General features: G+C 39.0%; 1 protein-coding gene across 4 annotated transcripts in view; it reads left to right on the top strand.

The window, feature by feature from the left end:
* TRPM3 (transient receptor potential cation channel subfamily M member 3) overlaps positions 1-17390 on the top strand; it is a 522236-nt gene that overhangs the window by 423140 nt on the left and 81706 nt on the right. Inside the window, exons 13-15 of one of the 4 annotated variants that reach the window (XM_018555655.1) lie at positions 11410-11445; positions 11583-11723; positions 14150-14179. In XM_018555655.1, the coding sequence (XP_018411157.1) occupies positions 11410-11445; positions 11583-11723; positions 14150-14179 (207 nt within the window). The remainder of the gene's footprint in view (positions 1-11409; positions 11446-11582; positions 11724-14149; positions 14180-17390) is intronic. The other 3 variants (XM_018555654.1, XM_018555657.1, XM_018555656.1) reach the window with 3 other exon arrangements.

Below are 17390 nucleotides of genomic sequence, written 5' to 3'. Positions count from 1 at the left end.
GCATGGAGGCGATCCGGGGTATAGTACCACCTTGCTAGCAACTTAAATGAAGCTTCTACTGCATGGGTACCAATGGAGGATTCTAAGTTAAGGCTTAAAAGTTGCTTTTTCTGTATGCAGGTCAGGGTCTTACCAAATTCCACCTCCCATTGGGATATGTATCGCGGGTCTTGGGGCATCCGTGAGAGGAGCAATATTTTATATAATTGCGAGAGACCATGTGATGGAGAATCTATTTGTGAAAATAGGGTCTCCAAAGGATGTAAATTTTCCAGTGTTCTGAGTGGTTTGGGGAGAGAGGAGATAAAATGATGTAACTGATGGTACCGCCATATATCCATGGGTCTAACCCCATGTCTATTCTGTATTTGTTGCAGTGTACATATGAGGCCAGAATCCTGTATGACCTTGTATAATTTAAGGTGTTTGTTAGAGGACCAATACCTTAGGCCGTTATCCAAAAGGCCAGGGAGGTAGAAAGAATGTCCCCGCAAAGGCAATAGAGGAGAGTCGTAAGGGCCCAGTAATTGAGAATATATTTTACGACCATATGATTAGTGTGGACCTAGTAATTGGGAGGTAGCGCTCGAGAGCTCTCTATATTCTGATGGAATCCAAGATGTCGTAGATAGAGATTGGACGGCCAGTGAGAACTCCAAGTCGACTCACCTTTTACTCCCCAGTTGGTAGTTCTAGTCCAATACTCTGTTAAGTGCGACAGCATAGTAATAGAGAGCGAAATCTGGAAGAGCCAGACCGCCCTCCTGTTTAGTCCTACTAAGGGTCTGGCGGGAGATCCTAGCTCTGGACCGATTCCAAATGTATTTATCTACCAATTTACGCATAGTCCTAAGGTAACTTTCTGGTAGAGAAATAGGTACCGTTTGCAACAAATACAGTACCCTAGGCAGTACGTTCATTTTAACAGCATTTATCCTGCCAGTCAAAGTGAGGTAGGGTCGATCATTTGTCCAACAAGTCAGGTCAGTTTTTAGACAGTTCAGGAGAGGGATATAGTTATATTTAATCACATCTTGATATTTTGGAGTCAGAATTGTGCCCAAATATTTCAATTTATCTGATTTCCATGTAAAGGGTAACGAACTACGTAAGTGTTGACATTCTAGTGGGGGGGGCTGTGAGGTTCAAAATTTCTGATTTGTGTAAGTTTATACTAAAATTAGAAACCCTGCCATATCGCTCAAATTCCTTAAGGAGGTTAGGTAATGTGATCCTGGGCTGCCTTACAAAAAAGAGAATATCATCGGCATAAGCCGCAATCTTGTGTTCATATCCCTGGACCTCAATACCTTTAATATTTACGTTATCCCTAATGGAGATGAGCAATGGCTCAAGGGACAATGTGAATAGAAGGGGTGATAAAGGGCATCCCTGACGAGTGCCGTTGTGAAGTTCAAATACTTGCGATAAACTACCGTTAATCTTAATTTGTGCCGTAGGTTTGTGGTAAAGTGTTTTGATTAAGTGTAGCATTCTTGGGCCTAACCCAAAGTGTTCAAATGTAACAAATAAGTAATCCCAATCGACCCGATCGAACGTTTTTTGCGGCGTCGGTAGATAGAATCATGGTCGCGAGGGTAGATGCCGAGGCGTGATTGACCAGTGTCACTGCCCATTGCGTGTTATCTCTGGCCTCCCTACCCGATATGAACCCAGACTGGTCTGCAGAAATAAGCTGAGGTAGTAAAGGGGCGAACCGTTTAGCTAAAATTTTTGCATACAGTTTAATGTCAGCATTTAGTAACGAGATGGGCCTATAGCTACTACAGACAGATGGGTCCTTACCGGTTTTAGGGAAGACCGAAATATGTGCGTGTAGTGAAGCAGGGTCAGGGGGTCCACCAGTGGAAAAAGTATTTAAATATGTACATAAATAAGGTATAAGTGTTGTTTGGAAGGTTTTGTAGTATTTTAACGAGAACCCATCCGGACCGGGACTTTTCCCAGATGGTGAGGTCGTTATGGCCTCAACTAGTTCTTGTTCAGATATTGGGTCTTCTAAAGACATCCGTGTAGATTGATCAATTTGAGGAAGGGAAATATTAGCCAGATACGCTCTGATTAAATATTTATGTTGTTTTTTAGCAAGTTTAGAGGGATTAGGTCTAACATTATATAGTTTGGCATAGAATTCCTTAAACGATTGAGCTATTGCCTTCGTGGAGTGCGTAACCACATCGGCAGCAGTCTTAATTTTAGGAATGAAGCCAGCATTTTGGCGGGTGTGTAAAAGACGAGCCAACCTCCTACCTGGCTTATTTCCAAACTCATAGGTCTGTTGAGTCATATAATTCACCGTTCTAGTGTAGTTATCTTGCAAAACCTTACGTAAATCTTCACGGGCTTCAGATAGTTCCTGGAGGAGTGCTTCTGCCAGGGAGTGTTTGTGGGCCTGCTCTAAAATTTTAATCTTGTGAGTCAATTCAGTGATTTTATAGGTGCATTCCTTTTTCTTACGTGCTCCTTGTGCTATAAACGACCCCCGTATCGTTGCCTTATGGGCCTCCCAGAGTACCCCTGGGGAGATATATTCCGTATTATTTTCCCTGAAATAATGTGTGAGGTCTTCTTTTATGACTTACTCAACTATAGGGTCGGCCAATAGTTGTTCATTGAGTCTCCACCTATAAGGAGGTCTAATCTCTCCAGGTTTCTCTAGGCAAATAGAAATAGGGGCATGATCTGATATCGTAGCTGTGTGAATATTGGCACCCCTTAGTAAGTCCATATATCTGTGTTCCATGAACACATAATCGATACAGGCGTACATGCTGTGTACAGGAAAGTATATTGTGTAATTTTTTTCATGTGTATGTAATATGCGCCAAGTGTCCATAAGTTGAAGTTTGTGAAAATGTGCTTTAAGTTTAGAGATTTGTCTATATGTTATGTGCGATCGGCCAGATGAAGAGTCTAAGGACGGATCCATATGAAAATTAAGATCTCACGCCAGAATCGTTATGCCTGCCTGAAAGTCCATCAAGGAATTTAATATTTGACTTAAGTACGAAACCTGTGTTTGATTTGGTCCATATACATTTGCCAGGGTATATATCTGCTGTCCAATCTCTCCCCGCAAGAATATAAATCTCCCGGCGGAGTCTGTTTTCATCTCAAGCAGATTGACTGGCAATCGTCTATGGAATCCAATCGCTACCCCACTATGTTTACTAGAAGGTGACGTACTATAGTACCAAGTAGGATATTGTCGAGAATATAGTTTAACGTGAGAAGTGTGGGCTATATGTGTTTCTTGAAGGAACACAATATCTCCGTCTAACGTTTTCAGTTCCCTGAATAGGGCACGCCATTTAGACGGGGTATTCAACCCACGGACGTTATAGCTAATTAATTTTATGTCTGCCATTTAAGTAGCGCCACAGCCATCCCTTGCCCATGGCCGCTTCTGTGACTCTCTGCACGACTAATAAGTGAATAAGGATCGGGGAGGTGAAACAAATATACAAAAATAGAAAGATGGTACAGACTAAAGAGATAATTACGTATACAAAATAAAGAGGGTCGAGAAAAGGATCCCCCTTCTTGGACTTCAGTGTTATAAATCCAAAAGAACAAACACTGAGGTAAAACTTTACAAATACGGTTCTTTTAGAACCAAACATGTCACTTGCGGGGTGCGAAACAGAATCATCTATGGTGCCGGCGGTCAGACCAGGGCCTAGGTAGCTATGGAGGCCAGAGCCCCTTATTACCACCATAGCTATCAGGCCCCGCGCACCTACCCGCCTGATTCGCTTCATTAGTGATACATCGCAAAATCCACTTTATCAATAAGCATAGTCACCAACATCTCGTTGACAGTCCATCCCGATAGATGCCACCCGAAGGGGGCCTTTTAACTCCGGACGAAGTCCTCGTGTAAGTCTTTTAGTTTTCAGTTTTCCTGTTGAGCCGACGGAGGAGCGGTTTCCACTACCCTCCATTGCTGGTCTTGCAGCGGTAGTAAGGTTGATAACGCCTCGTTCCGATCTGGGAGGTTTGGGGCCTTGACCTGCAGGATTTCACAAAAGGCCACCAATTGTTCCGGATAACGGAGCACTGCTGTCTTGCCTTGTCTTCTGGTGATTAGACAGGCTGGGAAACCCCAGCGATATTGGATGGCTTTTGCACGCAACAGCTCCAGCAGAGGTCGAAGGGCCCGGCGCCTGGTAAGAGTCTCCCTAGCCAGGTCGGAAAAGATTTGTAGTTGGGCGCCGTTAGATTCTATACGCGGTGTCTCTCGAAGCTTCGTCATTAATATTTCTTTATCCATATAGTAATGTAATCGGCAGATCACGTCTCTAGGTGTCTCGCTCTGCATGCCCCTCGGGCGAGGTATTCTATGCACTTTATCGAACAAGAGATGAGTGGAAGGAGACCTGCCCATTATGGGGTTAAAAATATCTTGCAGGGCGGCCGCCAGATCTAAATCCAGTATGGTCTCTGGGAGTCCTCTCACCCGTAGATTATTGCGGTGTCCCCTGTTGTCTTGCTCTTCCAAACGATATGCGAGATCCCTCTGCATTCTAGTTACGGATTGGAACTGAGTCTGCAAGTGTGTTATAGCCGCAGCGTGTTTGTCCAATCGGCTCTCGGTGTCTTCCACTCTATAAAGGAGGTGAGTGACCTCATTTCTGAGCGACTGTATGTCCGCCTTCAAAGAGCTTTCCAGCGTGTGTAACATGTCTGCCAGATCTTGTTTAGTCGGGAGGTTACGCATCATTTCACCTGTCAGCACTCCATTCCGGGTCTCCCGCTCGTCTCCTGACTCGGAGCGAAGATAGGACATCTCAGGATCCGGTCTGCGCTGCAGAGATTGCGGTGAGTATACAATTTGTGAGCCGGTGAGAGATGAGCTTTGTGACATATTTAGACCAGAGCGGTCTGGCGCCATATATTTTCTGATGCTGGCAGCGGAGGTTTTTGCCGCCCCGCTTCGCGTATTTTTCTTGTTAGAGCTCATACTTAGGAGTGTCGGGTTAAAGTTTCCTCCGAGTTCGGGATGTCAGCTTTGCGGCAGACAGGTAGTGTGCTTGGAGCTCTACCTAGACACGTCTGCACACCACCATGTCCAGGACACGCCCCCTCAGGAAGAGTCATATGTGATTTTATTGCTCGATTCATTAAAGAAAGAACAGTTTTAGATTTAAAGCTAATTTTGGGTGTGAAGATTTCTTAAAGAGGAACTTTACCCATTTCTTCAAAATAACAACAAAGGCACCTTTAGAAATGTTTAGTAATGAGGATCTACAAACACATACTTCCAGATAATTGCAGGCGTTTTTATTCTTTGCATACCTTATTTCTCTTTTCCTCCCCATTCTTCTGAAAGTGGCCATTTTAACTAAGGGCAGATGAATCCATCTCCCTTTACTTACTCTGACACATGTGACTAGGACATGTGACCATGCACATTATCTCAGGGGAGGAAAATGCCTTTCCCTGAGATCTCGTTAGATTAAAGACGAGATTACCCGGCAATGCTCTGCTGATGTAAACTTCCCAGGATGGAGTGCTTGGGCACATTACACCATTTGTGACAACGTGTGCCAGGAAGTGGAAAAAAAGAAACTAAGTAAAATAAAAATATTCTGTTTTTATATCAGCATGCAGAGCTGTATGCTGATGTGATTTTTAGTTAAAGGGGGTAACGGTCCACTTTAATAAAGCAGTTATCACAAAAGGTTCACAGCGGCTACTATTACATAACAAAAAGAAACAGCAGATATAAAGTGTCTATCAAGCCAAAAACATGTATTCTTAGTTTTGGATAGAGTGGGGAAGGATCAGTACCAGTCAGGTTTTTACGTTAAGTTTACGCTCACTACCTGTCCCACTGACAATGTTTTATCAGACAGGAAGTGGGGGAAGTTAACTAACACCAACACAGACAGAAATAAAAAAAACTTGGTAGAGTAGGGGAAGACTAGAACCTATGTCAGGTCTTTAGTTCTGTCAGTGTCCTTGTTGCAGATTCACCCTCACTTCTAATTTAACTGTTATCAGCAGAACAGAAACCCAGCAGTAAAAGTTCTAACCAATGCCCACGCTATCCAGAACTAGATTACAAAAAGTTTTGGCTGGACATACACTATAAAATGTATATGGTAAAAAATGTAAAAACATTTTGGAAAAAGAAATGTGTCAATAATAAAGTTAAATACTTTGTATTTATAAATAATACGTTAATATTATTAACTTGTTATAATCATTTTAATTTCCTATCTCAGTTATTACAGATTACTGCCTCCTCTCACCTCAGTCACTGGGAAATAAGGATGGGTCCAAGTTGGAAATAGTTTTAAAAGGTTAGAGATCTCAAGGAAGGGTGTCCTGACTGTATTACCTTCTGTGGTATAATACCTAATGCGAAGAATAATGTCAGGGTGTTTTAAGCTTACATAAATACAGACGTTCAGTAATTCAGTATTTGTATACAAGTTATCTGACTACAGGTCTACTTTGAATTAAAAGGACAATTATTATGAAAAGAACTACAAATGTCACTTTATATGAAAGGACAACCAAAAAGTCACAACCATATGTGTGCAAAACAAGGCAACAAAATGATACCAGTTTGTTTTTCCCATGATACCACTGTCATGTTAAATATTTCTGCTCTGATAATCTTACTAGAACTATTACATGTTCATCCAATCAATGAAAACTATGAAATGTATCTACTAACTTCAGGAAACCAGTGCAAACCCAAAGATTCTCCCTTTTCCCACAGAGGAAAAATGAAATTGATACATTGTTTTCAAGATGTAAATACATAGCAACTATAACAAATATTTGCAATCTGTAACTTGGTGAGAATTTTTACATGGGAAATAGAACTCTAATATAGTTTAGAGACAGCCAACAGTTTTCTTACATTCTATTACAGTATTTGGGTTTACAAAACTTGTAGTGTTGGATTAGAGGTTATCAAGAGTTCACCAAGCATCAGATTCATATCTATTGAGCAGTATCATACCATACTCTGGTAGCTTTTCACTCATATTAAAAAATGTTCATCAGAACATTCAGTAATTCCATCAGAGACTTGTAGAATGTTGGTAAATGTTGTTTTGTTTATTTTTATTAACATTTGATTTTTTTAATGAATGAAGTCTCCTGAATGAAAATTACATTTGCTGTTAGAATTTTGCAAAAATTTAGAAAAAAAATTTCATCCCGCTCCTCTGAACTTTTTCTTCGCTGTGGTCAAAATGTAACATTATATATTAATATTAAACTCTCAAACTTTGTTTCAATAATAAATACAGCTCAAACAAATATACATTGCCCTGCAAAGTGTTTCTTTATAGTTTTGCCCCAGCACTTACACTCATTGAGTTTCTGAACAGCTGGCTCCAACTTTCTGAACTCCAATTTCCCAAACTTCCTGTCCAGTGCAAGGTCACAATGTACAGCACAGTCTCCAGAAGCTATCCATCTACTAGCTTGGAGAAGGGAGGAAGAAGGAAGGGGTAGTAGGGCGCAAAAGGGTGGGCTGCCTTGCTGTGCCTGTGTGTTTATGGACACACTTGGCTTACTAACACACACAACGGTGGCTCCATAGGACCCTGCAAGTAAAAGGAGCCACCCTAAAACAGGATATCAGGGTGAGCAGCTGATTCTTCAGGAAACTAAAACTTTTAAACATCAAGGAGCAACATCCATTGTAAATGAATTAATCAGCACTTGCAATAGCTTCAAAACCATTTTACTTGAATAATTTTAACTATTAGAAAACAGAACTAATGTTCTGAAATTCTACTGGAGTATAGCCGCTATACTTACTAAAGTAAATGAACAAGAGCTGGAAGAAATTTCATTCACGCAAATGTACCTGTGCATATCAAGCACAATCCCTGAACCTATGCAGCAAATTGTACACTAATGTTCAGGAAATATGGTGCAGTCCTAGTGTCAGGATACCCATCGCTAGTATGCTGCAGTATTAATGTGATAACTACACAGAGGAGACCTGACTCAAACTTAAGTGCAAAAAAAAATGATTTATTATAAACACATTATCATACGTGACATAAAACATAAATACACAACCCATTTACCAGGCATGAAAAGTGGAAAAGTAACTAACTACCTAATTAACTATGTACACATGCCAAACAGGGCAGAAGGGGAATCAGGGTAACCAGGTAGAGCAAGATCAGGTGGGAATACAAGGTAATAAGGAGACTTAAAAGTTCAAGAACTGGGACCAGAATGAGTAGCAGGTTTCGGGAGTAACAGATCCAAGTGTGAAGACTCAAAGATAAAATACTGAGGGTAATTTACTAATGGCCTCAAGGATACTCATGCAATAATTGTGTGAATACTCACTTCAACAATCTATTCATGAAATGTATGTTTGCTTATTTACTATCCACATGATTGGATAATTAAAGTGAATATTCACAGAATTTATTTGTGTGAAGATTCTCGATTTGTTCAGTAAATCTGCCCGACTGTGTGACTCCTGAAGTGGGTTCAATAGCCACCCAGCAGTCAGCATCAGGAGGTCACTAATAGCTTGGGCATACTGGCTGCTGAGAGACACCCACTGGTGGATACTGGAACTACACCAATTAAGTCCAGGAACCACAGTGCCACTAGCAGCTTTAGTGTATGTACAGGTTTTAAAATTGGAAACCTGGCCAGAGGCAACAGCATATGAAATCATGTACGTGTGACAACACCTGACATATCTGCACAGTCACACTGTGTGACCCTCAAAGCAGTGTGCACTTTTGCTTTTTTACTCTAGTGGTTCGTTAATAATGTACTTCTTGCATTTTAATTCTTACATGAGATTGTGTTTTTTATTTTACACATGCCTAAACGTAGATGGCTTACAGTATGGTATACCATTTCATGCTGTAACCTGTGCGCGTGTTTCCGTGCATTGCCTGTGCATAGTAAATACTGTAAGGATTTAAATTTCTTGTTTGTGCATGATTGATGTGCTGGCATATGTGCATCCATTTTTGTAAATCAGACCTTTAGTGTCTGTACTAATTGCTGCTGGTAATCTGCTGTCAGGGAGTGATCCAGTGAACAGCCGTTGGTCTTTTTTGAAGGTACCAATAGATTAATTAGGCATTTCAAATGCCAAAAGATCTTTTTTCAGTAACTAAAAATAACACAAGTTTTCTTTCTGTTATCTGTGCATAGTGAGTTAAAAGACTGTTGACAAATTTTAGGCAAATCTAAAAAGTTGTTTTGCACCTGATAACTCATGTTTTGTAGCCTGTTTGAATTTTGTAAGTAGTATTCAATACATTACACTTGGCCTATTAACTAATTCTCTAAATTCAATTATGATTTTATAGGCAACAATAGATCATTGTTGAATTATAAAATGTAAGTAGAGGGCTGCAGCTTAAGTGTGCAAGTTTTCATTGACTCAGAGTTTTTGTGGTCTGTCGTAAGAAATGGTCCATATATTGCAGATATGTTGGAACGCATATCTGACAATATTGCTAATCCCTGCCCATTCCAAGTGTTAAAAATGGCTCATGCTGTGCTCAGCCCAAAGTATGTTTCTGTGTGTAGTTGTTTTCTGTATAAGAACTGTGAACTTCCCTTTCACAGTTGTGTAAGTGATATTGGTATTGTGTTGTCAGAATATATAGCACAAGTGTACTATATATGTGCTATATGTAAAAAGCCACAAAAGAACTTTTAAGCAATTGGCAATAGCCATTTCCTGGACAGGAAATAGTCAGAAGAGCTTGACTGAAGATTCATAGTGGAAAGGTAAGCTAAGCTCTTTTAGTACATAGATCTGGTGCTTTCTCACTCTTGCTGTATCTTTGTATACACGTGCATTGGGCCCATGTGAATCAAGATTGAGGGGTTTCCTCCTGCCTATAAATTGGTTTTGACCTAGTAAAATTGTCTTTTAATACAGGTGCAAGTTGTTCATGGCTCACTATTTCTCTGTCAGCTGACATACAAGGCAGTTGATACATCCATTTTTAAAGGAGAACTATGGGGAAACATTTTCCCCCATAGTTCTCTTCAAAACTGAGCCTATTGCCCACTATATGCTGAGAGTACCGCAGCCGGGACGGATACTATACTGTCGAGATCCACCCCGCTGGCTGATTGACAGCTGGCTCTGCTTTTCTAGAGGCAAAGCCAGCTATGCCTCCCCTCCCCGTCTATTCCTTCAGTCAGCACTGGAGAAATGGAGAGGGGAGGAATCGTTGCAGGGAGTGGTGACTGCCAGTCACCACTCTCTGCAGGGAGAGAATCGGGAAGTCAGTGATCGGTGGTGTGTGTTTGCTGACTTCCTGATCAATAGAGCCGACCTGTGACAGCTTCTTTGTCACAGGTCGGCTTGAATTATGGGGGTGAGTGTTTTTCACTTACCCCCTAATTCTCCTTTAACAAAAGAAAAATGGAGACCTCTCTATTGGACCAGTCAAATGACTGTTAAGGGGCACCTTGCACCTGCTTCAAGACAACTTACCTGGAGGCAAACTAAATATACAGCTGGATGAAAAACTGCTGTGTGTTGTAACACAAAATATGCATTGTTAAGTTTCTAGTTAAGTAAAACTATGAATATTTTAGTTAAAAGATTAGGCATGCATGCATTTATTTTATAGAAGTTTAAGAAAAATAATTATTGATAGTTCCATATTTAAAAAGGCCATCGCTCACCAGAATAAAATTGGTAAAATTCTAATGGGTCTATTTATAAAGTTGTGAATGTGACTTTCAGTAAACCTTCTCTAGTGGAGAATTAATCACGGTCATTCAAAACACATAGACGTGGAAGATTCACCTGCAGAGAATGTTTACTATTGTTTATAATAACACATTCTCTGCTTTTTCATATCAAGTACTGATTATGCTAGAATTTACTATACAGACATTCATTACTGGGTACAGTAATCTTATCAGAAAGTTATTTTTTGTAAGGTAATACTAAACACTTGCTGCATAGGCAATTAAATGACACTGTGATAGTGATAGTTTAAAAATATGTTGTAGACAGTAAAAGTGGGAAAAGGTTATAGGTTCAAAATATAGCTAACCTAAGAGCCTCGTTTTAATATCATGTTGTTAATACCATGTTTTGTCAGACATCCAATCATAATTAATACTATTTTTAATGTCATTATATTAAAAAAATAGAGTTTTTTTTTCTCTCAGTACACTCACCATACACCATATAAAACAATATAGGGGAAGAACTCCTGATACTTTTATTTCTTTTTTTTGGATGGTATACCGAGCCCTTCCAACACTTATAATACCGTCTAGGAACCATGCTAGCCTTTCAAAGGTATCTAGGTGCTAGTTGTTCCGGATTAAAATTTTATATCATCTGTGCTGTTCATCGATTGCTGCATCTTCTTATTTCATTTATGTCTTCTTTCCAAGCGAGAATATCCAGGTTTCGGCTGGATCTATTTTAAGGTGAATTACATAGCCTAATATCTTTCATTTGTTTCCATACATTTCAATTCATTAGTAATTTCACTTACTTAAATGACTGTTTGAATGTATTTTGATAAACATTGTTACCTTCTTTTTTTTACCTGCCTTTCCCACAGGGAAATCTACCTCCAGATTACAGGATAAGCCTGATTGATATTGGTCTTGTTATTGAGTACCTCATGAGTGGAGCTTACCGTTGCAATTACACCAGAAAAAGATTTCGAACTCTTTATCACAATTTATTTGGACCCAAAAGGGTAAGTAATCATTTTACAGCATTATTGTAAATTGTAATAAAGCAATGCATTACTTTTCCATAAAGGCTACTTAACTTCATTGTATTTATGCTGTGTGTCCCAGATACTCGAGCATCACCCATTCTAAAAGGTGCAAAATATTCTGCTCCTGAAGTTTTCTGTGTCTTCCTTAGCAAAATATCCTGACATTTAAGCAAAATAAAATGTCATCACCTGAGTACAGCAATGCTTATCAAGTTACTAAACTATTTTGTACCTTATGAAGTGGATGATGTTAGAGGTCCTTTTGTCTACTGATGTCACACAATGCATAAAGTATTGTAAACATACATGTCAATATCAAATATCACAGAAAAGAACTACGGCAAAATATTTTAAACTCTGGTAAACTTTTATAGATTTTGATATTACATAATATATATTGTTTATGTATTATACCTTTATTGCATTTTTGAAAGGAAATACATAGAAACAATACATAATATCTACTAATAGCCAACTAGTTATAATAATCACTCTAGTTCCATTATGTAGGCTAATACTGAAGAGTAAATATCAAAAAGGGAAACATTAACATACATATCAGACATATAATTCCAAAGCATAACATAATATATCATAACCTCACATAAGAAAACATGACATAAAATGGAACATAAATCATAAACACATGAAAAGGGTACACACAAAAGGATTGGGACAATGTACAAGACAAGAACTCAGACATAGACAAAAACAGATTTGGCTGTAGTCAAGCTTATAACACATATAGGTCACTGGGTTAAAAAAAACACTATTTCTATCAATACTACAATTGCCAGTCGGCAAACCCAAGTTTTGTAAAATTGTGCAGGTTTTTCACCCTTCAGATGTCCAAGTTCTTCCAAGAAACTAATCTTATCTACTTTAAGAAGCCATTTATTTAAACCAAGGGTGCTGGGTGATTTTCAATATGTAGGTATTAAAGATTTTGCTGCATTCCGCATATGGGGACTTACAGGTTTTTTTTATACATCTCAAACAAGTCTTTAGTGAGATGAAACAGACAACCAAGAATTATATGGGACCACCACCCCAGTAATTTGAAAAATAAAATCCAGGACACCTTTCCAAATTTTTTTAATAAGTGGGAAGTCCCACCAAAAGAGGGGAAATAGAGGGGTATCCGGCATGTACCTTCACTGGGACATTATACCATTTAGCCAATAGTTTAAAATTCTATATAACATTATACTTTTTTTGTTAGGAAACGCACTAGCATAACTGTTATGGGAATAAAGTGTTCAGGACTCTTTGGAGTAAAAACAATCTATAGGAATCTCTCTACTACCACCTCACTATATATACATTATCACATTATCTTACATTATCACTGTGCTGTGAGCAAGAGTAACCAAAAGCCTCCTTATCTTCAAAAACATGTGATCCATTAAGGCACAGAAGCATAATTGATGCAGATTGATGTAATTATCAGTATGCTCCCATCTTGGAAACCACCTTGACAGAGCAAAGATATGGTCCTCAGAATAATTAAATAAAGACAACCATTTAAATTTACCTAGATGTTATCTTGACAGTGAAAGATAAAAAGGAGAGATCAATATTTCAGCCAGGATTGTAGACTTAAATTACATATATTTTGCAATATTTGAGAAAATGTAAGTGACTGGCATGAAGGACTTTTTCTAATACCAAAACTGTGCAAGCAACACTCAGATCTGTGCATGAAAAAGGATGTGTACCTTTATTATGCAATAGATTTTCTGAATTAACACTGTATAAACTGTAGTCTACCCATTGTTTAAACATGTTTACAGTGTTCTTAACATAAAAAGTGTTTGCACCAAAAAACTGTGAAAACACCTCTCTATTAATCTATTTCCACAGTCTTAAGAATAGTTTTGCCTTTGGGAAGCAAAGGAGTGAAGAAATCAGCAGCTAATATAAATCATTAGCTGCTGCCATCTTTTCAGCAATAACTTAGTATCCCCGGCTCTCATACCATATTAACGCGTGCTGATTACTTCTTATAATTTTATGAGCATATTAAATCATTTCGTATTATAATATTTGATTTCTTATGCAGCTCTAGCCCATCTCAGTCATTTTAAGCTAATATAACGTAACTTTACTTACTGCTTAGTGCCTCTAAATGTAATTAAATGTTTCTTTCCTTTTCTATGTTGACAAAAGGTTTTAGCAAGATTTCATTGAAAAACAAAACTTGCCGCAAAACCTTGCAGCAAAAGCTAAACTTATTTCTGTTATGGTTTAGTCCTCTATATGTATTGAAAGTCCTGAATGTCCTGACTACAGTGTACCATAAGCTAAAAATGTAAGCAAACTATATGTGTGGTCATGTCAGATTGCATTCACCTATGTTGTACATGTTTGTATAATTTCTTTATTTATTATTTCCGGAATAGCCAAAAGCAATGAAACTATTAGGAATGGAGGTGAGTTGAGTTTCTAAATTATTTTATTGTTCCTGTATTAAAGATGAGATGTCAACGACTATCTTATTTCTCCAATGATATATTAAAACTCAAAATAAAATTATATAATGTATAATTTATATAAAATAAAATAATATAATTTCGGCCCTTATAGTCCTTTCATTCCCTAAAATATGTGTATGGATAATTCTATGGCAAGAATCAACCTTAAAGTGTAAGTGCACTTTAAAACAAAGTGCACATATCCCAGTCCCCCACCCTTGATGTAAACAATCCACCCTCCCCCTCCATTGATCCGTACCTACCAAGATCCAATGGGCACGGTTCCTCAGTTGTTTAAATTTCAGCACCGCAGTGCTTCTTCTGCTGGCTGCAGCTGCATATTACAGCCCCATAGACTTCATAGACACGGCCAGGAGAGGGGGCTTGCACCACTGGATGTCAGCAAACTGTGGAGCAGTGGTCCATGGATCTCAGTAAGTATAGATCTGCAGAGGGTGAGTGTGGGATCGTTTAGGTCAGGGGAGGAGGGCAAAAAAAATAAGTGCACTTTGTCTAAAAGTGCACTTATTCTTTAAGGATGAAGCTTCATCAATGTTTGAAAACCAGCTTATTGAACTTATTTCCAGTTTATTGAACTAATTTCTCATGATTGGTTTAGACAAAAAACCTAACTTGTGTATAGATGCATAGCCTTGGATGATTTTTTGAAACTTTGGCATTTTTATGGATCTTACCCACCACTGTAAACATTAATGTCATGTGTTCAGTGTAAATTTCAAACATGTTAAGACAACATTTGAAAATGTATTTTTCTTGCCAAGCTACTATTACCACGGTGTTGACTTACTAAAGACACATAGCTCATCTGCAAGGGAATTTCTTGGGTATTCTTTGCAAAGTTAAATTTTATCACATTAACCAGGCTATAAGAAACTTCCCATGCAAAGTGCACATTCCATTGTAAAGTGGACCGCCTATTTGCCTTTAATAAAATCAACAAGTATTTTGGGTTTCATCCTTTTGTAACTCTTCTTTTGCACAGTCTTATGGACCAGAATATTTGAATACAATAATGTAAAGTACAAAGAATCCATGCCTACTTTTTAGCTATGTTTTTTAAATGATTATGGAAAAGATATTACTAGTTTTTAGGATGGACCATGCACTGGTACAGTGCTTTAGAGCAAAGGTTTGTCAGTTCTTTTGGTCCACCTCACCATAAGCAAACTCTCTATCCTAATTTAATACTTTTCATTACTGGTATAAAATGTAGCATACATTATTCATTTATGGCTACCACACTTTATAAAAACAATAGAATTTTTTTTTTTTTACTATCCACATTACTGGTCCTGCTTGCTACAAGTGTTGTATTATTTTTATACATGTTATAGTAATATATTTGTTCTCGACACTAGGATCTCAGTACTTGCAGTTTTCAGTACAGGGCTTCTGACATCAATAACAATAAACAGATCTGCACTTCTCCTAACAGTAGAAAAAAAGCAAAAACACATAAGTATCCCCTACACTGATAACCCTCCGCTGTCTAAAAACTCAACACCCACCCTGGACCTTGAAACTAATCCTTGATACATAATGATAACTACCTCAACACTTAACCTGTTCGTTAACAATTACATTTCCAACCCAAACCCAGAGTCTAAGCCCTAAAGCTAGCTCTTAACATATGACCCCTCCACCCCAACAACAGATAACAGGAGTGGGGAACCTGCAATCTGGGATGGAGCAAGGGTCTGCCAAGTAAAACAATGGCTACCACATTACCCATTTACAATTTTTGTTTACTTGTGGAGCCCTTGCATCATCAGCATGTAAAGGGAGGATCCTGGGTGGGGTGTCTCTGCTTGTGATGAACTGTATAGTTGATTTTATCCTTTGGAAGTGGTGTGCAGCTCCAGAACTTTGCTTAATGGTGTGTGGATGAAACGGACCCCAAGAGAGTGAAGACTTGTGAGCTGGAATTGAGGATTGCAGAGGTCTTAGAGGCTTTTCTGAGGGACAAAGAAAAAAATGGAAATCTGACAGGTGACACTAGTCCATAAACAAAAGCACAGCCAAGAGCCAACCCCTCATGGTGGATAAGTACCATCGATGCTAGAAACAGCCAGTTTATCACCTAGTGTTAAGGACTAAGGATCTAAGCTCCCTGATGGAATATCAGTTCATTTTGCAGAGATTTCTTTTGCTTCCAACTTTAAGACCTTCAATAAACTGCTGAGCTGGGCGATAGCCTAGTAGTTCCAACAGTTCGGCCAACAAGAGCATGCAGATCCTAGCTACGTGCGGGTTCTGCTGCCCCAGCCCTATCCCAGATTGGTGTGGCTTGTGGGTTATCTCAGGGGGGCACATATGACTGAGTGACTTGTTGCTCAGTCACAGTGTCCCTCTGTGCAGACAGCGCTCCTTCTCTGGCAGAAGGTGGCCTATCATAAGGAAGGAACCCTGTTTTCATGGGTCAGGATGTGGTGAATACATATACTCCTTTCCTCCTTCATGGATGGCTTGGAGTGGCTGGTGGGTATGTCTTTTCTTCCCCTTTGCTTACTCCCTCCTCCAGTGTCATGTGTCAGGGAGATGCTGGTCGGTGCCCTTAGCACTATGGGCTGGTTATAGATACAGCCGGTGCTCTCCTGGCTTTCCTCTGCTGGACAACTTGTGGACTGGCCACATGTTTTATTATTAGCAGAAGCTCTGGTAGCCATTTTGGGGATGGGTGCCGGTGGCCATATTTAGTATGGGGAGTGCCAGCATATAGCCTATGTAGTCTATGTTATCATCCCTGGCTTGGATCTGAAGACCCTAAATGCCTAGTTTTTGCAAGACTTTTGCCTGGAATCCATCAGGTCTGTCTTTGTCTCCCTTCACCAGGAATGTATTGCATCCTGTGGACATCATTGCTTTATAATATTTTGTATTTTAATATCTAACAAGAAGGTTACATTCAGGCTCCATTTAGCTACACTGCTTAAAACAGCCGGTTTCTTACAAAGCTCAATGGGGTTGATTTGCTAAAGGCAAATAGGTTGTTTACTTTGCAAGGCAATTTTCCTTTAAAATGTATGCATAAAATAAATGTTTTTCTTAGCTTTAACTCCAATCCAGGGCTCCACTGGAGAAATTCACCCTTGCTCCCTATCCTTCTGACAACATTTTAGAGAAAATAACATTTCTGTAGTCACGGTAA

Source organism: Nanorana parkeri, unplaced genomic scaffold (genome assembly GCF_000935625.1).
Source record: "Nanorana parkeri isolate BGI_ZX_2015 unplaced genomic scaffold, ASM93562v1 scaffold206, whole genome shotgun sequence".
In the NCBI taxonomy this organism is placed as follows: Eukaryota; Metazoa; Chordata; class Amphibia; order Anura; family Dicroglossidae; genus Nanorana; species Nanorana parkeri.
The sequence above is the reverse complement of the archived record's forward strand: the minus strand, read 5'-3'. Positions and strand labels throughout refer to the sequence as shown.